The sequence below is a fragment of the Prionailurus bengalensis genome, chromosome D1 (assembly GCF_016509475.1).
Source record: "Prionailurus bengalensis isolate Pbe53 chromosome D1, Fcat_Pben_1.1_paternal_pri, whole genome shotgun sequence".
Taxonomy (NCBI): domain Eukaryota; kingdom Metazoa; phylum Chordata; class Mammalia; order Carnivora; family Felidae; genus Prionailurus; species Prionailurus bengalensis.
Genome location: NC_057346.1, coordinates 115,563,554 through 115,586,093, shown reverse-complemented (window position 1 = coordinate 115,586,093; position 22,540 = coordinate 115,563,554). Strand labels below are relative to the sequence as shown.

Sequence of the window (22,540 nt, the reverse complement as noted above, 5' to 3'; positions counted from 1 at the left end):
ATCATAGCCAGAGCCCTTGGGTCCTTGCACGTGCCTGGGGGTGCCCACCGCTGCCCGGACCTGCCCTCTGCCCCTTCTCCACTTCCTCCCAGCCAGCTGGCTGAGCAGGGGCATCCTGGGAGTCCATTCAGGACACCTGCCCTACGCTGAGGGCAGAGGGTGGGGCCTGGGCCTAAGGAGGGGGGCACTGCCAGGAGTGCCCTCCCCCACCTGTTCTGGTCCCTGGCACCAGTGAACAGTCTGGGCCACAGGATCCCCACCCTCCCGTCTGACACCCACATCCCTCTGGGGATGCCCATGTTGGTTGAGGCTACGCGAAAAGACTATAGGATCTCCTGAATTGTGGAGGGGAGGGCCCCTCTCCGGCCTGGGAGGCTCAGCGCGCAGAGCCCTGGGGTCTCTGGCCTCTGATCATAACTTTGACACCCACTTGCAGACTAAAGCCTGGCCCTAGCACTCCCCCCATCCCTCCAGAGCAGAGGGGCCAGCTGAAGGGGAGGGGAGTCTGTCCCGGGGCCCCAGAGAGAGCCCCTCTGCCGCGGCAGCTGAGGCTGGGGGTACCTGGCATCTGCTAGGGCTCATCCAGGGCCGCCTCGCGAAGATCTCAGAGCCTCGCCCTGCTCGGTCACACTGGCGCATCTCCGGGGTGAGGGGCTCCAGATCCGCCTATCCGTCCGCGGGCGCCCCGGCTCTGGGGGTGGGTGGGGTCTGCAGGTCCAGGGGATCCACGGGGGTGGGTGTGGGGGGCCGAGCGCGGGGAGCCCCGGGGGGCGGGGCCGAGCCGGAGAGGCGGGGCGTCCTCGTCCTGTCCCCACCCCTCCCCCCGCACCCGGCGGCTCCCGGGTCTCTAACCTGCCGCTCGGGTTCCTCCTCGCGGCCCCGCCCCGGCCCGGCCCAGCCGCGCCGTCCCTCCCGCTGCCCGAGCCTGGGCGCCGAGGCGAGGAGACGACAGACGTGCGGACGGACGCGCGGACCAGGGCACCCACCGGCGGCGCGGGCACGGGGCCGGGAGCAGCAGGTGAGCGCCCCCACGGTTTCCCACCCAGCGCACCCCGACCTGCCGGGCAGCCGCCGGGGCTTTGGCCAAGGAGCGACCCAGGAGCCCCGCGAACGGACGGCGGTCCTGCTGGGCCTCAGTTTCCCCAGGTAGCCAGGAAACTGGAGGCTCTGGCCTGAGTCCTTGGGCCGGGCCGGGGCGCCAGGGGCAACGGGGTGCGAGAGCGCTGAGCCGAACCCGCGGCCAAGGAGCCCGGTGCCGTTGCGGCCTGGTCTGCCCCGCCTGGTCCTGGGGCGGCGGCGGTGACCTGAGTCAGCCGGCCCCCTCCCAGCCCCGGGCTTGGCGGGGCGAGGGGGGGAGGACCCCCTTCCTCCCCAAACCCCCCCCTTCCACGGGACAGGCTGGGCCTTCTTGGCGGCCAGACACCAGACAGAGGTGAGCCAGTGGCTCTCTGTTTGTCAGGTCAGGAGGCACTTCCTGGGTGTCTGAGCGAGAAGGAAACATCAGGCTAGGGTCAGGCTCTGGGTCAAGGGGTGTGGGAGTTTCAGGGAGGAGGAGGCTGGGTGCTGTGTTGCAGGGGCCTGCCGGTGCCCCGCCTGAGGCTACCCTGGGTCCCTCCTCCCTGGGCCAGGCTGGCCTGGGGTGGTCCCTGTGCATGAAGGTGTCCCTGGTGGCAGGGGAGGAGGGTAGGCAGGCTTGAGGTGCTTCTCGGGCGCACCCACAAACCACCTCTGCCCCCACTCCAGGTGGAGGTGGCCCCAGCAGCGCTGGGAGCCGGGGCCCAGCTGGTGACGTCTCTCCTTCCCCACCTCTGCACTCTCCCCCCACCCCCCCCCAGGGCCCTGCCCAGGCCTCTCCTGATGCCTGCCTAGAACGGGCCTCAGTGGCTCGTCACTCCCCTGGCCCTGTCTGTTGGGTCCTCTGTGCCTGCCTCCCCAGTGAGCCTTAAGCCCACTCCTCCCCCACTCAGGCTTCCCAGGCCTGTCCCTGCTTACCAACCTGGTTGGGCCCTCCCCAGCCTGTAGCTCCCAGACCCCAGCACAGCCAGTGCCTGGGGGGTCCCCCGTTCCAGGGCTCCGCCCAGCTTCCTCTGGGCTTTAAGCCGACTCCTCCCCAAGGTCACTCGGCCTGCCTGCGCGAGCTGGAATTTGAACTTGGGGCTGGTGCCTCCACCCTCCCTGCCCTGCTCGGGCCTCCTCCACGGCCCAGCCAGGCACCCTGCTTGGCCTTCCCTTTGCACCCGGAAAATGGCCGCAGTAAAACCAAAGTGCAGCCTGGGCCCCAGGTGTTGTCCGGTTCCCTTGGGGTTGCCCAGCTCCCCTGCCCCGGTCAGCTGACTGGAATGGGCCCGTAGGCGGCCCCTCCCCCAGCTGCTCCCCAACCCAGATGCCAGCTCCTGGACTCAGCTCTTTGGCTGGCCCTGCCGAGGCCCCCTGCCGCCCTGCTCCAGGGAGGTGAAGGCCACAGTGTTCCCAGCCTAGGCTCCCCAAGGAGAAGGGCCATGTGTCAACCTGTGCTTGTCTGTGTGTGCCCAGAGGCCTGGATTTTGCCCAGGTGTGTGTGTACCTGGACACACGTGCCCAGTGCCCTTGGCTCAGCCCATCAGGAATCCCATTAAGCAAACACTTGGCTCACTCACTGAGGTCATGAGCATTCCGGACATTCTCCACGGGCAGATGGTCAGAGGAATCTGACCAAGCCCCTACTCCCACCCATCCTGAGAGAGCCAGGACCCTCAGTGGCACATGGGAAGGGGTGATCCGAAGCCCCCAGACCTCTCACACCTCCTGGAAGCCCTCCTCGTAGGTGGGACCTGATCAAACCAGAAAGTCCTAGGGTGCTCCCCACCCCCAGGTACCAGCACTCCTGGCCTATGAGTACCCACTCCAGCAGACCCCCAATACTGAACCCCCCACAGAGGCACAGTCTTGTCAGAGGTCCCCACGGGGCACAGACACCATAGGACATGTTAGCCTGGCCCAGGGATACCAGGCTCTGCTCACCCCCCTGAGGGTAGGCTCCCTCTGGACTGGGTTCTGGGTCCTCAGGGCCACACCTTCCCCCCAACCCCATCCCAGACTCAGTCTCATCCTGTGCTGCTGTCCTCTCATGGTGGCTCCCACCTGATTCAGGGCCTTTGAACATGCATTCCCTCTGCTCGGAAGGTGGTTCCTCCCCCAGTCCCGTCTCAGAATCACCAGGGCGCTGTCCTTGCAGCCCCACGCCAGATAGCCTCGGGAGTGGGACCCCTCTACTGGCCCGCCCTGGGGCTCCCTGTGGAGGACCGAGGGTCTGGAGTGAGATAGGGGCACACGTCTGACAGCTGGGACATGGGCTGGGAGGTCCTGCCACATCCAGGAGGCAGGGCTCCGCTCCCTGAGGACACCCCGTCCAAGCACACTGGGGAATCTGGCCAGGACGCCAGGGCTGCAGCCTCTGGACCTGCGGTGGGTGGAGCAGGAGACCAAGCCGCGCCCTGGGAGCCCTGAAGCCACTGACCAGGCCCCAGTGAGGTGTCAGCTCGGCTACCCTGTCCACTAGGCCTTGGGCCCAGGCCGCACAGGCCTCCATCACCCCCCATCGCCAGCCACGACCGAGGACGCCATGAGCCAGCTGGGGTCCGTGAGCTGCTGCCCCGGTGCTGCCAAGTGAGTCCCCACCCCCACCTGCGGAGCAGTCCCCAGGGAGGGGCGCGGTGTGGGCCTCGCCCTCACGGCGCCCCTCCCCTGCAGCGGCAGCCTGGGCCGGTCGGACGGTGTGGCCAAGATGAGTGCCAAGGACCTGTTTGGTGAGTGAGTCTCCTGGACGGACGTGACCGTGGGGTCTCGCCCACTCCCCTCCCCCCAGGCTGTGCTGGGGCTGGGGCACCAGGGGAGAGGCACGTGAGCCCTGGGTGCCCGAAGGAGGCCCCCGGACCCTAATTAAGCAACAGCTAGCTGCTCAGGCCCCTCCCTCCCTCACCGTAAGGAGAGAGGCCTTTACTAATAATTCAGGAACCATCAATATTGATTCGGCCGCCCTCCTCGCTGCAACCAGATAGCCCAGGGGGGCGGGGTTCAGGCTGGGTGGAGCGCCAGGTGTCTGCTCCGCGGGGGCGGGGCCTGGCCAGCCAGGACCTCCCCCGACTCTGCCCCTCCCCGCAGACACACACTTGTGCCTTTGGACTCGGTGCCCTGTCTGGAAAGTCAGGAGCGCCAGGGAGGGGCCGGGAGATGTTGGCAGGCAGCTCTGGGAGTTGGGGGAAGCCCTGGATTGGACCCCTTCCCAGGAAGGTTGGCAAGGGGCCTCCATGGGAGGAGTTGTTGAGACTCCTGCACCCCTCAAGGACAGACCCCTATCACTGCTCTGAGCTGGGGGTCCTTTCCTAGGCAGGGACCATCCTGGGGGGGGGGAGGGGCTCACTCACATCTCATACCCTTGAGTCCTTTCTGGTGGCAGCACCCCTCGCCTCCATTTGGCCCTCCCTGTGGCCCAACCTGGGAGTCCAATCCCACCTGAACTAGGGGCTGTGGGTCCTGCCCTCTGGGGTGAGTGACCGGTGGCTCCCTGCTCAGAACAGAGGAAGAAGTACTCCAACTCCAACATCATCATGCATGAGACCTCCCAGTACCATGTCCAGGTGAGGCCAGCCCCTGAGGAGCACTCCGGTCCCTGGGCAGGTGTGGGAACTGAGGCACAGAGGGAAGGGGTCAGCCCAGCTCCTGACACCCACAGCGGGCAGCCAGAGCCAAGGACTGCCCCACGCCTGTCCTCCAGTCCTGGGAAGGTGACAGTCTGGGGGACACAGGAGCCCTGGAGCTATGTCAGGGGACGGGAGATGCCGGTGGCCAACACAGGCCAGGCAGGGACAAGCCTCGGGTGCTGTTTGGCAACGCTCGGATGGGAAAACCCGCTGGAGGGAAACTGGCCATCCTGGCCCCCAAACAAGGAACTAAATTAGGAGGCATTAGGTGGGACAAAGACACACTTCCTGAGCTTCTGCAGAGAAAGCCTGGCATGGCCAGTTCTGATGGGCTCAGCGAGAGTCCAGACTGGTTAACTGAACTTAAGACCAGCTGCCAGCTCAGGAGGGTTTTTACTCTAGGTCAGTGTTGATTCACACTTAGAACTCCGGAAATATGTTTTTTAAGTGACCTTCCTGGTTCCTAGCCACTGTCCAAACCTGTAGGGCAACAGGGCTGAGAATGGCTGAGAAGGGAGGAAGGGGGGAGGGGGGGGCTTGGACCAGGAAGGGGGGCCCTGGACCAGGAAGCAGGGCTTGGACCAGGAAGGGGGGCCCTGGACCAGGAAGGAAGAGCTTGGACCAGGAAGGGGGGCCCTGGACCAGCAAGATGAAGACCCCCACACGCACATAGAACCCCCTCACACCCACAGAAGCCGGGCGTGTCACTACTTTCTGAGCCTCAGGTTCCTGGTCTATACAATGGGTCTGCAGAGACATTGGGAGTCCCTAGGTTCTTGAATTGGGCTGTGTTGAGGGAGCAGCCCTCCCTGCCAGGCTGGTGGCTGCTGCTGGCTCAGGGCCCAAGGGCAGAGTACCTAGTGAGGACAGGTCAGCGCGTCCCCTTCCTTCCCAGGCAGCTCAGCCGCCTCTCTCGGGGTCGTGGGGACTTTGCCGTCCTTGGTGAGCAATCATCTATGCCACTGGGGACTCCCAGCCCTTCTGGACTTTGGTCCAAGCTAGCCTGTGGAAAGACCCCAGCCCAGGGGCACCCCTCCTGCCCACCCAGCAGTCAGCAAGGCTGGGGGAGTGAGTGGTCCGGCCTGGCCCTCCCAGACGAGAAAGCCAAGGCACAGAGAGAGGGTGGGAGGTGGGGGCAAGATCAGACCCACCCTGGCAGTGGGGGGCTGCTCAAGCCTCTAAGTTAGCGTACAGTGACGCTGAGGGGGGCGGGGGGCGGTTCTGTCGCAGTCAGTGCCACCGTGGTCAGGACACAACAGCTCCATTACCCCAAAGCTCAGTCATGCTGACCCCGGTGGTCAGTCTTCCTCTTTGTCAACAACACTGCTCTCCTCCATCCCTGAAGCTTTACTTTTTGGAGAATCCCTCCCTTCCCATAACTGAATTCATATAGCTTATAACACTTTGTTCTTCTCAGTAAACTTATTTCAAGAAAGCGCACGTGTAGAACAAGTCTGTGCCGTAGGCTGCAGTGGCGGGGGGGGGGGCATCTCCACCAGCCGTGCCCCACCCCTGGGGACCCTTCCTATGGTCCGTTCTGTCCACCTGCGTGTACACATCCGCCTTCTGGACCGCGAGGAGTCGTTTGCGCACATCGTCAGGTGTGTGGATGAGAAATATTTTCTCCCAGTCTGGCTTGTGGATTTGACCTGTCTTTCGAGGAGCGGAAGTGTTTAATTTTGATGATATCCAACCATATCCACTTTTTCTTATGGTCAGGACCGTTTTCTTGGGTTTTTGTTTATTTTTTTTTTGGAGGGTGGGGAGTGGTCATTGCCTGACCCAAGGCTCTGAAGATCTCTTCCTGTGTTTTCTTCTAGAAACTCCAGAGTGGAGGCTTTTACACTCAGGTCTATGATCCATTTGAAATTAGTTTTTGGGTATGAGACTTAAGGCTAAGTTTTTCCCTGTAGCAAATGTGCAGCCATACTGAGAAGACTGTCCTCCTCCCGGAGGTTGACTTGCTTGGTGCCCTTGTCAAGAAGTGTTTAGCTGAATGTGGACGGATCTGTCCACGGACCCCTTTGCCTCACGGTCTCTCACTTGCAGCAGCAGCTGTATTATCAATCTTGAAATCAGGCAACGTGAGCCCTCCAACTTTATCTTTTCCTCAACATGTTCTCGACTTTTCCAAGATCTTTGTGCTTGCTTTTACCTTTGAGAATCAAACTGTCCATTTCAATCCCCCGCCCGCAGAAAAGCCCGCTAGAGTTTTCACCGGCATTGAGTCAAACCTCTGGATCCACGTAGCGCGAATTGACATCTAAATGATCCCGAGTCTTTCCCGCCTGTGGACGCGGGATCTCGTCCCGTATCAGTGGCTTCTCCGACTTCTCTCGGAGCGTTTGTTGTTTCCACCGCCGAGGACTTGCGTGTCTTTTGTTAAAACACTCCTCGGGTATTTGGCTTGTCGACACTGTTGTAAATGGTACTGGTTTTTCTTTTAAAGCCATTTTCCAATTGGCTGTGGCTGGCGCACGGAGGAACCTTTGAACTTGTGTGCAGGGACTGAGTGTGCTGAGACGCTGAATTCACTTACTTGCTTTAGTGATTTGCTTGTAGATCCTTCGAATTTACTCTGTATACAGTCAGGTTGTCTGAAATACAGCGCCTAATACCTCATTCGGAGCCACGTTACTTTTCGCGCCTCATCGCCCCGGCCGGGATCACCAGCACAGTACTGAGTAAAAGTAGCAGAGCAGACTTCTTTGCCCCGTGTCCGATTTCAGAAGAAAAGACCCAGGATTTCCCCATTGTACGTGCTATATTTTTGTAGATACGTCTTATTACCGAGGAAGCTCTTTTCCGTTCTTTGTTTGCTGAGAACTTTCATCGTGGAAGGTGTTGAACTTTGTCAAATGCTGTCTCTGAATCTACAGAGATGTGTTCACTACTGTTAACGGAAGTCAGTCACACTGATAGGATTTTTTCGAATGCTGAACCGACCTCGCGTTTCCGGGACAGACTTCATGTGTGCGAGCGTGTTATTCTTTTTATGTGTTGATGCACGAATTCGCTAATATTTTGTTTTCGCGCTAATGTTTTGTTAGAGAGGTTGGTCTGTGATTTTTCTTTTACTGCAAAGCCTTGACAGGTTTTGGTGTTAGAATTATGGTGGCCTTAGAAAAGTGAGTGAGAAAGTATTCCCTCCTCCTTGGTTTTCGGAAAGAATTTGTGAAAGATTGTTTTTATCTCTTGCTTAAGTATTTGATAGGATTCACTTATGAGGCCCTCTAAATGCAAGGTTTTTCTTTGTGGGAAAGAAAGGTTATATATATGAATATATTTTTTAAAGAGCATGAGAGTACATGCGTATATATATTAAATTTTTTTTCTAGAGTGCACACATATCTCTAGATAGATTTTTAAAAACTTTTTAAATCTTTATTTATTTTTGACAGAGAGACAGAGTGAGAGCAGGGGAGGAACAGAGAGAGAGGGAGACACAGAATCCGAAGCAGGCTCCAGGCTCCAAGCTGTCAGCACAGAGCCCGACGCGGGGCTTGAACTCACAGACTGTGAGAGCATGACCTGAGCCAAAGTCGGATGCTTAACCGACTGAGCCACTCAGGTGCCCCAGATTTTTTTTTTTTTTTACAGAGTGAGAGAGTTCGAACATAAGAGCAGAGCAGGGGCAGAGAGAGAGAGGGAGAGAGAGAATCCCAAGCAGGCTCCAAGATGTCAGTGAAGAGGCCAGTGCAGGGCTCGATCCTATGACCTTGGGATCATGACCTGAGCCAAAATCAAGAGTTGGACACTTAACTGAACCACACAGATGCTCCTTTTTTATTTTTGGTTATTGATAATTTGTGTTTTCTCTTCCCCCGCCCCTTGATCAATCTTGCTAGGGTTTATCACTTTCATTAATCTTTTCAGAACCAAATTTGGGCTTTGTTGATTTTTCTCTATTGTTCGTTTACTACTTTGTTGGTTTCTGCTCTTAATTTCCTTCCTTCCACTTACTCTGGGTTTTATTTGTCCTTTTCTAGTTTCTTAAAGGAAATGCTTATATCACTGATATTAAATATTTCTTCTTTTTGAACGTTTATTTATTTTAATGTTTATTTATTTTTGAGAGAGGGAGAAAGAGCACAAGCTGGGGAAGGGCAGAGAGAGAGGGAGACACAGAATCCAAAGCAGGCTCCGGGCTCTAAGCCATCAGCACAGAGCCTGACATGGGGCTCGAACCCACGGAGCACGAGATCATAACCTGAGCTGAAGTCAAACACTTGACTGAGCCACCCAGGCGCCCCAATGTTTATTTATTTTTGAGAGAGAGAGAGCATATGCAAGGCGGAGGAGGGACAGAGAGAGAGGGGGCGAGGGCAGAGGGTCCGAAGCAGGCTCCGTGCTGACGGCAGCCAGCCCGACTCGGGGATCGAACTGACAAACTGTGAGATCATGACCTGAGCCGAGGTCAGACGCTCAACCAACCGAGCCCTCCAGGTGCCCCAAACATCCCTGCTTTCCTAATATTCATTTACAGCTGTACGTCCCCCTCCATGAACTCCTTTAGCGAAATCCTGCAAGTCTGATGCCCATGCCTTTATTGTCATTCAGTTCGGAACATCTTCTGCCTGTCCCTGGGGACCGTGTGAGCATTTGCAGCTACAAAAGCCCCCGCCCGCTGCTCGCGCTGCGTCTCTACGTTGTGCTGTGCTGTGTTTTCGTTTTCGTTTGTCTCTCGAGTATTTTCTTATTTCTCTCGTGCCTTCGTTCACCCATCGGTTGTTATGTAGGAGCGTGTTGCTGAATTTCCAATCATTTGAGGGTTTTCTAGTTATCAAATGGTACTGATTTTTTATTTCACCACCACGATGGTCAGAGAGCGCACTGTGCGGGGTTTCCATCAAAATGCTAGACTTGTTTTGCGGCCGCGTGCGTGGCTTTATTTGGTTTGGTTGTGCGGGTTTTGCTAACAACGTGTGCTTTGGGGCTCACCCTGCCTCGCGCGGACGCCCAGCCTTGTGTCCCGCTGCCCGCTGATCCCTCTGACTGCTGCTGATGCTCACGTAGGTTGGGACCACCCTTTCTTGTCACACTCAGTGCTGCAGGGAGCAGCCTGGTGCCCGTGCCACGTTGCACACGTGTTCAGGTTATCTGAGTTGTGACAAGGGGCTGCGTCCGCCTTTCCAGGTGTCCTGGGCTTCTTCCCAGAGCACCTGGCGCATGCAGGGTGGGGATCCCACTTCTGCACAGTTAACCTGCGCATGTGACCCGCAAGGACCCGTCAGTGCTGGGCAATAGAAGAGGTAAGACAGTGCACCTGTGGGGCTCAGTCGGTCACGCATCCGACTCTCGATTTTGGCTCAGGTCATGATCTGATGGTCTGTGAGTTCGAGCCTCACGTCCAGCTCTGCTTGGGATTTCTCTCTTCTCTCCCTCTCTCCAAATAGATACACTTGAAGAAAAAAAAAAGTAAAACGTTCAGCAGTCGATTCATTTCAGAATTAGTAGTGTCAGACTTGCACTCACGATTATTTTATTGAGATTATATGCAGTCTCCTATATTAAAAAGTTAGTTATGTTGGTTTTCCTGGAGACTCTCGGTTCGTGTCTTTTGCCAATTTTTCTACCGGGGTGTGACTATTTTACTTAGTCACAGATCTTTTTCATTCGTGTATTCATTTATCATTGGTATTCTTAATAACTTTGCTTAACAAAGTAGAGCCTTGAACAAGTAAGAGCTGTCACTGTAATGCATAGTGGTCTTTATAAATATTAAGAAAACTAGCCTTCACTATATCTATTACATCTGTTTTTCCCAATTTTTTTTTTTTACTTCGTATATGGTTGTTTGTTTGTTTGTTTGTTTGTTTTTCCCAAGCACATTAAGTCACATTTTTCGGTCTTTTCTTCTGGGCATCTGGATTTTCTTCCTTGCTTAGGGAAGTCCCTCTGTGAAGAAGGCCTTTCTGAGATCTTCAGGAATCATCCAGTATTTTCTTCTAGCACTTTTGTAGCTGGGTCTTGACTGCCTAGAATTTAATATAGTGTTTCACCGACTGTCGAAGCATTGTTGACTGACTTCAGCGGTGGGACACATGGGGGAGTCTGGAGGGAGGAGGAGCCTGGGTCAGTCTTGGAGACAGAGGAAGGAGGAGGGTCCCTGGAAAGGGAGGGCTTGGCTGGCCAAGAGTCCCCAAGACCCACCCCACATGAGCTCCCCACATGGCCATTCCAGCATATTCACTGAGGGCCCACTGTGTGCCAGCCCCTGTCCCTGGCACTGGGGAGATAGCAGTGAACCCAGCAGCCAGAAAAGAAACAAAGGAGCACATCATGTTCAGCATAATGTCGGATCGTGGTCAATAAAAACAAGGCAGGCCAGGAGCTGGAGTGATGCCGTGGCCAGGCAGGAACAGCAGGTCTGAGCAGAGCCCTGAAGGAAAAGAGAGCTGGAGAAGAGTAGGGGAGGCAAGGTGGGGACAGACCATGCAAAGGCCCTGCGGCGACCCTGAACCAGGTCTTCTGGGGAGCAGGGAGGCTAGCGTTCCTGGAGGCCAGCTACAGGAGATGGGGAAGGGTGAGGGATCGTCTGTGTAGGACTCCCAAGGGTTTTATGAGGGCATGTCCGCGGCCTCCACGGACATCCACGAAGGCAGAGCAGAGACCTCCCCTTAAGGTAGGGCTGTGTCTCTTCAGACCCCCCAGGGCAGGGGATGTCCGCCCCCCCCCACCCCAGGCTCCCAGGGTTGGGCATGACCCCTCAGGCCCCCGGGGTGCAACCCCTCGGCGCTGGTTCTGGGCGCTAGGAGGGCTCTCCCCAGAGTGACTCCCCCGCCCGTCCCCAGCACCTGGCCACGTTCATCATGGACAAGAGCGAGGCCATCGCGTCTGTGGAGGACGCCATCCGGAAACTGGTGCAGCTGAGCTCCAAGGAGAAGGTCTGGACACAGGAGATGCTGCTGCAGGTCAACGACCAGTCACTGCGGCTGCTGGACGTGGAGTCTCAGGTGCGGTGGCGGCAGGGCCGCAGGGACACGGCCCAGCCGCTCAGCGGGGCCTCCGGGCGGGGCGCGGGGGCTCCATCTGGGGGCGGAGCCTCCAGCGGGGCGGGGCCTGCATTGGGGGGCGGGGCTCCTGCGGGGGCGGGGCTCCTGCGGGGGCGGGGCAGGCTGAGTAAGGCGCGGGGCAGCAGGCAGGGCAGGGAGACCTGGGCGGGTCTGAGCATCCGGGGGAGCCGTGTCCCAACAGCAGCGTCTCGTCCACCCCCTGGCAAGAGCCCGTCCGCCCGCCGTACCAACACAGGGCCTGGCTATGTCCGGGGGTCGGCGTGCCACGGCTGTGGCCACGGCCTGGCAGAGTCCGTGCCTGGGTCTGCGTCGGCGCCACGCCCCTCCTGTGTGCGCCTGTGTCCGCGGGCGCCCCCCACGGGCCGGGCTCGCCACTCACGCCCACGCCCCGGGCACCGCGCCCCCGCACCGCGTCCCCGGGGCTGGGAGCGCGCGTCCGCGGCGGTGCCCGCGCTCGAGTCACGAGTGGGGGTCGCGACCCTGAGGCACCGCTGAGCCCACACCCGAGCCCCCTGCCTCCCAGGAAGAGCTGGAGAACTTCCCGCTGCCCACCGTGCGGCACAGCCAGACGGTGCTGGACCAGCTGCGGTACCCGTCCGTGCTGCTGCTCGTGTGCCAGGACTCGGAGCAGAGCAAGCCCGACATCCACTTCTTCTACTGCGACGAGGTGGAGGTGAGGAGGGGGCGGCGGCCGGGGCGGGGGCGGGGTCCCGAGCCGGCCTGACGCCCCGTCCCGCCAGGCGGAGCTCGTGCACGAGGACATCGAGAGCGCGCTGGCCGACTGCCGTCTGGGGAAGAAGATGCGGCCGCAGACCCTGAAGTAGGTGGCGGTGGCGGAGCGCGGCGGTGGGGAGGGCCGGGTGTGCGGCGGGGCCGGGCTGAGCGGGCCTCTGCCCCCCACTGCAGGGGCCACCGGGAGAAGATCCGGCAGCGGCAGTCGGTCCTGCCCGCCCCCAAGGGCCCAGCCCCCATCCCCTTCCAGCGCCACGGCGGTGACTCTCCGTCCAGCAAGAACCGAGTGGGCCCGCCCGTGCCCCTCAGCGAGCCGAGTACGCGGGGGGCGCCGGAGGGAGCGGGAGGGGGCGGCCGCCGTCGGTGGCACCTGACTCTGCCTCCCGCATCCAGGCTTCCGCCGTCGGGAGTCGCAGGACGAGGAGCCGCGGGCTGTGCTGGCCCAGAAGATAGAGAAGGAAACGGTGGGTCTCGCGGCCCGAGCCCCCATCAGGCGTGGGCCCCTCCGGCCAGCCCCCAGCCAGCAGCCACCTCCTCCCCGAGGCCAGGGACCAAGAGACAGTGCGTGGGACTGTCCCTGCAGCTGGTGGGGGCGCCTCAGACTGACCCCTGCCTCCGCTCTGACCCCAGCAAATCCTCAACTGCGCCCTGGACGACATCGAGTGGTTCGTGGCTCGGCTGCAGAAGGCGGCCGAGGCTTTCAAACAGCTGAACCAGCGCAAGAGGGGGAAGAAGAAGGGGAAGAAGGGGCCAGCAGGTGCGGAGGGGGTGGGGTGGAGGCCGGAGGGGACAGCGGCTGGGGTTGGGGGGCTGCCTGTGAGGCGGATGGATAGTGGTCATGGGGACAGGTGGCTACTGGGCCGCAAGAGGTCCAGTCTGAGCAGGTGGCTGCCGGGTGGCTGCTGGGGGCAGTGACTGGGCCAGCCGGGTTCATAGGCACTGCCCCACATTCCAGAGGGCGTCCTTACGCTCCGGGCACGGCCCCCCTCGGAGGCCGAGTTTGTTGACTGTTTCCAGAAAATCAAGCTGGCTATCAACCTGCTTGTGAGTACACTAACTCTTTCCCACCCTCTGTGCCGACATTGGGGGGTCCCGGGTCCTTGCCACCCCTTATCCCCAACACCATCCCCCCGTCTGTCTGCCCCCACGTCCTGTTCCTCTGTGCTGACATTGGGGGGGGCCCGGGTCCTTGCCCCCCTTATCCCCAACGCCATCCCCCCGCCCATCTGTGTGCCCCCCGCCCCAGGCCAAGCTGCAGAAGCACATCCAGAACCCCAGCGCTGCGGAACTGGTGCACTTCCTCTTTGGACCGCTAGACCTGGTGCCTGGGGCTGGGGGGGGGGGGGAGCAGGGCCCCGGGGTGGTTTGCCCCTGGCTGAAGGTGGGGGGACGCAAGTGCCCACCTCGGGCAGGCAGCTGGGGCCACGCATCCACGCTGCGAGCGTGCTGGCCTGTGATGCCGCAAGTGAGCGAGCTGGGGTTGGGGGCCGGTGGGCAGGGCCCTCTCTGAACCCCACTGTGCCCCAGATCGTCAGCACCTGTGGGGGCCCAGACATCGCATGCTCCGTCACCAGCCCCATGCTCTCCCGCGACGCCGTGGGCTTCCTGCGAGGCCACCTAGTCCCCAAGGAGACGACGCTGTGGGAGTCACTGGGGGAGACATGGACGCGCCCCCGGTGCGTCAGCAGGCAGGGAGGGAGGGGAGGGGTGATGCAGGGCGTGGGGTGCGAACTTGGTGGGTGGGGTGGGCTCCAGTGGGTGGGCGTAGCTCACCCCCAGGACCTCCCACCCCCAGCTCTGAGTGGCCACGGGAGCCGCAGGTACCCCTCTACGTGCCCAAGTTCCACAGTGGCTGGGAGCCACCCCTGGATGTGCTGCAGGAGGCTCCCTGGGAAGTGGAGGGGCTGGCGTCTGCCCCAGATGACGAGGTCAGAGCACCCACAGCCCCCCACCCAGCGCCGCTGGCCATCTGCGTCCTCCACCAGTGCTCACCTCTTCAGCCCACCTCTGTCCACTGCCCTCACCACGCCTCCCTACCCTGGCCCTCACCCCATGCCAAGCCCAGGTGGTCCTTCTTCCCCACAGCCGACTCCAGTGAGCCGACTATCCTTTCGAAACTCCCCAAAACACAGCCTCGTACCTGAGCCCACGCCTCCGGGGGACGTCCTCCCACCAGTCAGCTCCCCGCATGCTCACAGGTAAGTTCCTCTTAAAAACGAGAGTGTGGCACTCACTCCTAGAAATGCGGAGATTCTGACGTGAGTATGCTGCCACCAGGTGGCGGCAAATGTTTTGTTCGTGATGTTCAAAATAGCGTTTTTCCAAACTAGAACCAGGTTTTCCTTCTAACTTTAGAACATATCCCAAACTAGCCATAAACTCATCAGCCTGATCCATCATCCTTTTCTGCGTCTTCTCACGTGTGTTTCAGAATTACCGTTAGAAGTTTACTAAGGTGCCTAACTTAAGTGAGGTCACCAATCCCTGTCACCTCGTTGGCACTGATTTAGGCTTAACCTCAGAGCCAGAGAGGAGACTGAAGGTCTGAGCTACGGACAGTCGTTCTCCCCGCCCCCCCCCCACACCCTTCAACAGACTCAGGGCCTGGGGGACTCCCCTCCCTTCCTCCCCCACCTCCTCCTTTCTGTTCCCACTCCTGGCCCCGGATCTGTCTGCGATGCTCGTCACCCTGCCAGATCCCAGGATTCGGTTTCAGGAGGGGAGGTGGCCGAAACCTGTACCTTAAACAAGCACGCCCCTCTCTGCTGCACACCGGCAGCTTGATGTCCTTGGTGCCCCGCCCAGGGCCACACTGGAAGACACATTTTCATCCTCTGATCTCCAGTCCGGCCAGTCCTGGCTCGGGAGCCACGTCAGCCTCGGCCCCCTCGCCTGCATGGTGTCCCGAGGCCCACAGCTGTGTGAGGAGGAGGCTGCCCAGACTGACCAGGGGGTCAGCCCAGCCCAGGGGCAGCGACAGGCCAGCTCCTTGCTGTGGCCGGAACACCCTCGGTCAGGGCAGCCCCTCACCCCACGCCCCTGCAGCTCGTGGGCAGTCCTCTGTGCCGTACCGACTGCCCCCCTCAGTGATCACCTGCTTCCAGGCGTGGCAGTGCCCTGTCATTTTTCGGGTACAGGTCTGGCTCTGGTTCCCCTGGGAGGCCGGGCCCGGAGACCCCTGAGATGGGCTGGGCTGGGGCAGGCCTTGTTGTGCCCACAGGCCCCGGCGTCCCACCCCGCTGCACGGCCCCCACCTCCGCGTGGGGCCCCAGGCGCTCTGGGGCTGTCACAGTTTCTGTTCCCGGCTGATGCGCCTCAGCCTGTCTCCTCTGCGACCTCAGAGAGCTGAACGGGAGCAGCACGCACCTGCGAAGCTGCTCCCCGGGCCCAGCCCTGGGCCTCAGCCCTCCTGTTCCACGCAGGGGCTACGAACCTGCACCGGCCATGGCCAAGTACGTCAGGATCCTCTATGATTTCACGGCCCGGAATGCCAACGAGCTGTCAGTGCTCAAGGACGAGGTCCTGGAGGTGAGCAGGGGCCTGCGCTGTGGGGGGGGGGGGGGGGGGGGGCGGGGGGGACCGCAGGCAGCAGCCAGGCTGCCTGATGCCGGCCCGTGGCACGTCTGTCCAACCCCGTCCCCGGGACCCCGACCCCCAGACTCCAGTCTGGGTCCACAGCCTGCCCGCCCCCCCCGCCAAACAGCTTGGCTGAAAGGCTTCCAGGTCTTGGGTCTCTCAGAGGGGGCCCAGGGGCCCCTGTGCTCGGCTAGGCTGGGCTCATGCTGGAGGATGGGCCTTCCCTGTGCCCATCTGGGGGACCCTCCAACTCAGCCAGGGTTCGTCATTCACACCCAGCCCTGGAGCCCCCTTGAGGCCCCATCCATCTGGTGCCAGTCCTGAATCCAGGCCATCCAGTGGGGGACAGAAAGTGGAGCGGGCTGGCGCGGGGGGGGGGTGGTGGTGATCTACATGCACAAGGCTAGAGGCACCTTGCAGGAGGCCGCTGCAGCGGAGTGGGGAGAGGTAGCCTCGTGGGTGGGATGAAAGGCTGGGCAAGGCGGGGGCTCCTAGGGGCGGCTCATGGCAGCCCCACAGGACTGGGGGGAGGCTGAGCTTAGAGACGCCTAGAACTCTCTCTGGCGCACCTGTAAAGAGGGGTTCCCGCACCCTGTGCTGGTGCCCGTGACGAGAGGAAGGGGTGCCCACAGGTGCTGGAAGATGGCCACCAGTGGTGGAAGCTTCGGAATCGCAGTGGCCAGGCCGGCTACGTGCCCTGCAGCATCCTGGACGAGACTCGGCTGGAGGACGTCCCCCCAGAGCAGGTGAGCGGGAGGAGGGGGACCTTGCTGTCGTGGAGGAGCGGGTGCAGCCACATCTCAGGAGAGACGCCCCCTCCCCCCATCCCACCCCCAACCCCCCCCAAAACATCCCACCACCCCCACCCCCCACAAAACACCCCCGCCCCCCTCACCCCCACCACCCCCACCACCCCCCACCCCACACACCCCAGAAAACACTCCCACGCCCCCCACCCTCCACCCCCACATCCTTCACCCCCCCACCCCCATACCCCCCATGAAACACCCCCCACTGCCCCCCCAAACACCCCACCCCACCCCCTGCTCTGAGTCCTGGAGTCCTCCCTGCTGGCCAGGCCCTGGGAGGGGGGGAGCTGAAGCCGGTGGCACCCCCACCCGCTCGCCTCTCTCCCCCACCCTTGCAGGCCAGTCTGAAATACTGGGGTCCTGCCAGCCCCACCCACAAGCTGCCCCCAAGCTTCGCAGGGAACAAAGAAGGTGAGAGGCGCTCTGCTGGGGGATGAGGGCCCGCGGATGGGTGCGGGTCCGGGGCCCGGGGTGCCCTGGGGGAGGCAGGGGGAGGAGGGCCCCGTCCAGTGTGGGGGAGCCCGGGATCAGCTCGGGTGGGGCCTGAGTGCAGGGCGCCCCCCGCAGAGCTGATCCACCACATGGACGAGGTCAACGACGAGCTCATCAAGAAGATTAGCAACATCAAAACGCAGCCACAGCGGCACTTCCGCGTGGAGCGCAGCCAGCCCGTGGGCCTGCCGCTCACCTACGAGTCCGACCCCCACGAGGTCCGCGCCTGGCTGGAAGCCAAGGCCTTCAGCCCGCGGTGAGCGGGGCCCGCAGGCGGGGCGGCGCGGGGGTGCGCGAGGCCTTCACCTGGGGGGGGGGGCCGCCCTGACGCCCACCCCCCTCCCGCCCCCGGCCCAGGATCGTGGAGAACCTGGGCATTCTGACCGGAGCCCAGCTCTTCTCGCTCAACAAAGAGGAACTGAAGAAGGTGTGTGGGGAGGAGGGCATCCGCGTGTACAGCCAGCTCACCGTGCAGAAGGCGGTCCTGGAGGTGAGTGGGCGTCCCACGCCGCCCCGCGCCTCGCTCCCCGCCGCCACCCCCCCTACCCGTGCTCCTAGATCGCCTGCCGAGGGGGAGGCCGTGGGGCCCTGGCCTGCAGGGCCCTAGGCTGAGGCTGCCGCACCCCTCCCTCCCCAGAAGCGGCAAGGTGGCTCGGAGCTGGAGGAACTCATGAGCAGGTTTCATTCCAAGAACCAGAGGAGAGTGGAGGAGGACAGCTAGAGCCGGCCGGCAGGGCCCACCCCAGTGCGTGGAGGGTTATTTTTGGATGTGTGTATGTTTCGTATCATGGACGTGGAGTGGGGGACGGCTGGGGGCGCCTCACCTGCCTCATGGCACGTGGCCTGTCCTCAGGCTCCCCAGCACCTCGGCCCCCCCCCCCCCCAGGCTGCCTGCCCCAAGGCCCTGTTCCGCCAAACTAGCCGCCTGGAGATGCCAGCCCCTCACGCACCTGCCCCTGAAGCCAGAGCCGTGGCCTTTCCAGCCCCGCCCCGCCCCCTTCCCGGCTTTCAGACCCACCCCCTCCCTGAAGCCACAGGACCCCCACGCGGCGGCCGGGACTTATCCTTTGTTCCCCCCCCCCTTCACATGGGGGCTCCTCCTGGCGCTTGTGACCCTGGCCCCAACCTCGTGCCCCTGGCTGCTGCTTCTCACGTGCCTGTGGATGGGCTGTGGGCCAGAATGGCAGGAGGCCTCAGCCACCCTGGGCGCCGAGCGGCGCCTCACCCCCAAGTATTGCCCACAGCACCCACCCAGCGCATCGCTCCCCAGAGGTGGCCGGGGGGGCGGGGTGGCTCCAGGCTCCACTGGGGCAGGGTGCGTGCTCCACCCTTTCAGGGAGCGGGGAGCCAGTTGGACTGGATATGCTCTCACCCACGCATGGCCTGCGACGCCCCCACCCCAACGCCGCTCCCCCAAGGCAGAGCCCCAGAAAGGAACTTTCTCTGACCGGGTCTCAGGCCAGGCTCACCCTGCGTGCTGTGTGGGTGGGGGGTGAGTCTTGGAGCCCTGAACTCTGCAGAGATGACAGGTGACCAAGGTTCAAAGGCCGTGTCATTAAACCAGTTAAGTATGCTCGCAGCCAGTCTGTCTCCTGCGGGTGGGGATGGGGTCACTGTGGGCCTGGAGCGCCCCCCTGTAATGGCACCCTTTGTAAGAGCCACTGGGCAGAGGGCAGGCCGTGGACATCCCAAGTGAGGCCACTCACCCCTGACTCCAGGGGGTGCGCCCAGGAGCCCCTCGCCTGCACACGTGTCCGAGCGGGCCTGGGGGATGTTTCTGGGAGGTGAGGGCCTGAGGGGGGGCCTGCCCATTCTGCTGGCCGTGACCCCCGACTCAGGCCGGGGGTCCAGAAGGCCCAAGCTCGGCCCCAAGCTGAGTGAGGGAGGCACCCTAGGGGAGGGCGTGGATGGACGGACATGGGACTGGGTTGGCCGTCAGCTGTGATGGCGTCAGCGCAGGAGTGGAGGGGTCCCTGAGCACACAGTGGGCTGCGCTCTGCACCCCAGGACACTTGACCGCAGGCCAGTGCCCACCTGAGCTCACGTGGGCCCCACCCTCGGAGGAGGCCTCTGGCGCCCTCTGCTGGCAGCTCTGAGTGCTGTGGTGCTTGGCGTCCAGGGGGCACCCTAGTACCTGGCGGGATGGGGGGCATCTCCACCCGTGTTTCCCCCACGCAGCTGGTGGACCAGTCCTGGGGTCTCTATGTGGCGGGCAGGACAACCGCAGGGGGCTCGGAGGCAGAGGTTGTACCTGTGGGGTTGGGGGACGGAGAGGGCTGTCGTCTGGTCTGGCGCTGAGCCCGGCCCCGCCCTCAGGCCTCAGAAGCCCCAACTCTCAGCTGGGACAGGCCATGTGGGGCCAAGTCCTCGCAGCAGGGCTGGGTCAGCAGGAGCTGGGACTGCCGTGCCCTCTGGCCCACCACCCAGCCTTGACCACTGGGGCCTCCTCACCCCAGGAGAGGAAGGTCCTCCCCCAGACCCGAGGCTGGGAGAGGAAGGTCGATCCTCCCAGGCAGAACCCGGGAGACGGGGAAATAGTACGCAGAAGGAAAAGGGATCAGATGGGGTGTCGGCTCTCCTTCCAGAAACCCACGGCTACCTTCAGTCCGGAGCCACCGGGAGGGATAGGCCTCTGACTGGACGCCCCCCCCCCACAGCCCTATTTGGCTGAACCCCTCCTTTGGAGCAGTGGTGGGGACCCCGGCTCCCCCTGCTCCCAGTCCCCCCACTCGCCCGCCCCCTGCCCCCACCCAGCAGGGTTCTGCCTTCACCAGGATGGTACGGGCTTTGGGGGACACTGCCTTCGCGCTGGGGAGCGCAGTGATGGGCCCAGAGTCCCACAGCCATCAGGACAGCTGTGAGGAGTCACTGTGCTCTCTGCTCTGAGGGCACTGCTGTCCAGGGCTCCCAGACTGGGGATGTCCGAGCTCCGCCCTCCCTGGCCCCCTGGTGACCTCAGTGTCTGTGAAGTAGGCAAGGCTGAAGAACAAGGCACTGAGGGGCCAGGCCACTTGCCTAGGGCCCCGGAGCAGGGGAGGAGTCGGACTCCAAGGCGGTTTGGCCTGATTCGTGTCCCTAACCTCTCACCTCCTCGCCTCCCACACCGGACTGGCCAAGCAGGGAAGAGGAGGGTCTGGAGGGGTGGTGGGGACCACAGAGCGTCTGACCGTGGGCGGAGCCAGGAGCGGCACACTGGGCAAGGGGGGTGGGCTGCCGGCCGGCATCCGCCCTGTGCCCGGCTACGCTGGAGCGAACGTCTCCTTAGACAACGCCCGTCTCTGTCTCGGGGACAGGCGCGTCTTTGTGGCCCTCCCGCGACCGGCGTGGCTCCCCTCTCCCCCTCCCCCACAGCTGATCTCACATCCCATGGCTGAGCCCGCACGGGGCGGCCAGGGGGTGGGCTGGGGAGGCCTCCCTGCCATTTAAAAAGAGGCTCTTCCTTTTCCTTCCTGCACGAAGCCCGGCGTCCAGATCTGCACAACCCACGCCGATGCCCCTCCTCTCGCCACGTTGCTCGAAGAGGACCTGTTTTGCGCTGAAACGCGCTCGTGCGTCGAGTGCTGGCTCCCCAAGATACCACCACGTGACTGTGGCTCGATCTCGAGCTACGGGGGCTCGCCTGCCTGTCGACACTTGGCGGGGTCTGAGGGGTGAGCGGGCGCGGTGGGGAACTGTGAGGTTTCAGGGTCTGGATTAAGCCAGGGTTTTTAGACGCTTGACGAGGACTGGGCAAACGCGAGACCTATTCCCTCAGGACTGGCGGGCGCGTCGAGGGTTGGAAGTGACCGGGGGGTCCACGCACCTGCTTGAGCCGCGGCCACCTCCGGGCCCCGGGGCCACCGCCTCAGGAGACCCCCAAAACAACACCTCCCAGTGTTTCCTGCCTCGTGCCGCTGACGAGCTGTGTGCTGCGGGTGGTTCGGCGCCTGGTCTACCGGTGCTGTGGCTGAAGGAGGGATAAGCGCGTGCCTTTCCGTTTTCGTAGTTGTATTTTCTGCTATAGTAAACATCGGTAGAGGTAACCTACGTAAGCAACACTTCCCCGGGACCCTCGATAATTTTTGACTGTGCGAAAGGGTCCCGAGGCCCCGGTTTGAGACCATTGACGTGGACTCCACAGGTGCACCCCTGCCGAGAAACAGGCGCCCGCGCTCGCGGTGGGAGATGGCCGAGCTGTGCGTGGGCAGCTGTGGGGGAGCCGCAAGTTCCCTCCCCCCCCACCCCGCCACCCCGCCACCCCGGAGCAGGTGCTCGAAGTGAGCCTGCGGAGAAAGGCAGAGGGAAGCGGCAAACGCAGGAAGCTGGCCAATGGCCGAGGTTGACGGGCGCGTGGACGGCCCCCGGGGTCTGCGTGTCCCCCGGAGCGCGCCCCCCCCCCTCCGTGGAGGGCACATGGGGGAGGGGCGAGGGCCCCCTGCGGGTGTGGGGAGCAGGGGAGCGGCGTGTGGGTGCCACGGCAGGGCCAGGCAGGGGGAGAAACTGAATGCAGGTGCATGTGGGAGAGGGTGCTCAGTGAGGAAATGAGAGGGTGACACTCACACCGTGCGAACGAAGCACGCGGATGAAAAGGGAAGAATCGAGATTCAGAAACGATACACCTCTTGCGAGAAGGCGAGTAAACCGAGTAAGCGGAGGCGCTGGAAGCCCTCCTCAGTGGCAGGAAATGGATCTGAAAGGGAAGCAACGTATAAATTAAAAAGAGCAGGAACAGGTTCAGACGACCAAATACTCGCCCTCCCGCCCATGACCTTGAGTCTGGCGGCCCGACCGCCAGAGTGACCGCTGTCCTGACAGGCGTGGGTCCTTCCGACCAGCGCGTTTCTGTCCTCACAACCTGCGTGCGTTGCCCCGAATGCCGTTCGTGGTCGCCGCTCGCGTCTTTAAGCAGGAAGTTTAAAAAGTGCAAGAGAGTTTTTAAGGCAAGCCTCACCTGCCCCCGCCCAAGGTCGCCAACAAGGACAAGCCAGCCGTGGGGAGGCACCCGTGGCTGCAAACAGGGGCCTCCCGCCATGGCCACGAGAGTGGGACGGGGTGCAGTGGCTCCGTCTACACCTGCGGGTGACACAGCCCGGGCGGAGCCGCCCAGCTAGGCCGCTCCCAGGTTCTTTTTATTTTGTAATTGTGATAAAATACACACAACATAGAAAGTACCGTCTTCACCGACTCTTAAGCGTGCAGCTCAGGGGCGCTAAGCACCTTCACGCCGTTGTGCGGCCGTCCCCACCCTCCGTCTCCA

At 62.1% G+C, this 22,540-nt stretch overlaps 1 protein-coding gene across 6 annotated transcripts; it reads left to right on the top strand.

The window, feature by feature from the left end:
• The first annotated feature begins 888 nt into the window (after positions 1-888).
• Positions 889-21,335, top strand: EPS8L2 (EPS8 like 2). 6 transcript variants are annotated; one of them, XM_043582111.1, is made up of 22 exons: positions 889-1,018; positions 3,539-3,645; positions 3,730-3,785; positions 4,552-4,616; positions 11,474-11,635; positions 12,219-12,368; positions 12,436-12,515; positions 12,602-12,744; positions 12,821-12,891; positions 13,058-13,184; positions 13,383-13,471; positions 13,674-13,748; positions 13,955-14,103; positions 14,223-14,355; positions 14,513-14,625; positions 15,850-15,955; positions 16,636-16,749; positions 17,151-17,223; positions 17,380-17,560; positions 17,662-17,794; positions 17,942-18,049; positions 20,764-21,335. In XM_043582111.1, the coding sequence occupies exons 2-21, from the start codon at positions 3,602-3,604 to the stop codon at positions 18,023-18,025; spliced, it is 2,148 nt and encodes a 715-aa protein (XP_043438046.1). In that variant the 5' UTR covers positions 889-1,018; positions 3,539-3,601; the 3' UTR covers positions 18,026-18,049; positions 20,764-21,335. The 6 variants fall into 6 exon arrangements, with proteins under 6 accessions (XP_043438046.1, XP_043438044.1, XP_043438045.1 ...); XM_043582109.1 differs by lacking the exon at positions 20,764-21,335 and having other exon boundaries at positions 17,942-18,877; XM_043582110.1 differs by lacking the exons at positions 889-1,018; positions 20,764-21,335 and adding an exon at positions 1,028-1,146 and having other exon boundaries at positions 17,942-18,877.
• Positions 21,336-22,540: the final 1,205 nt, after the last annotated feature.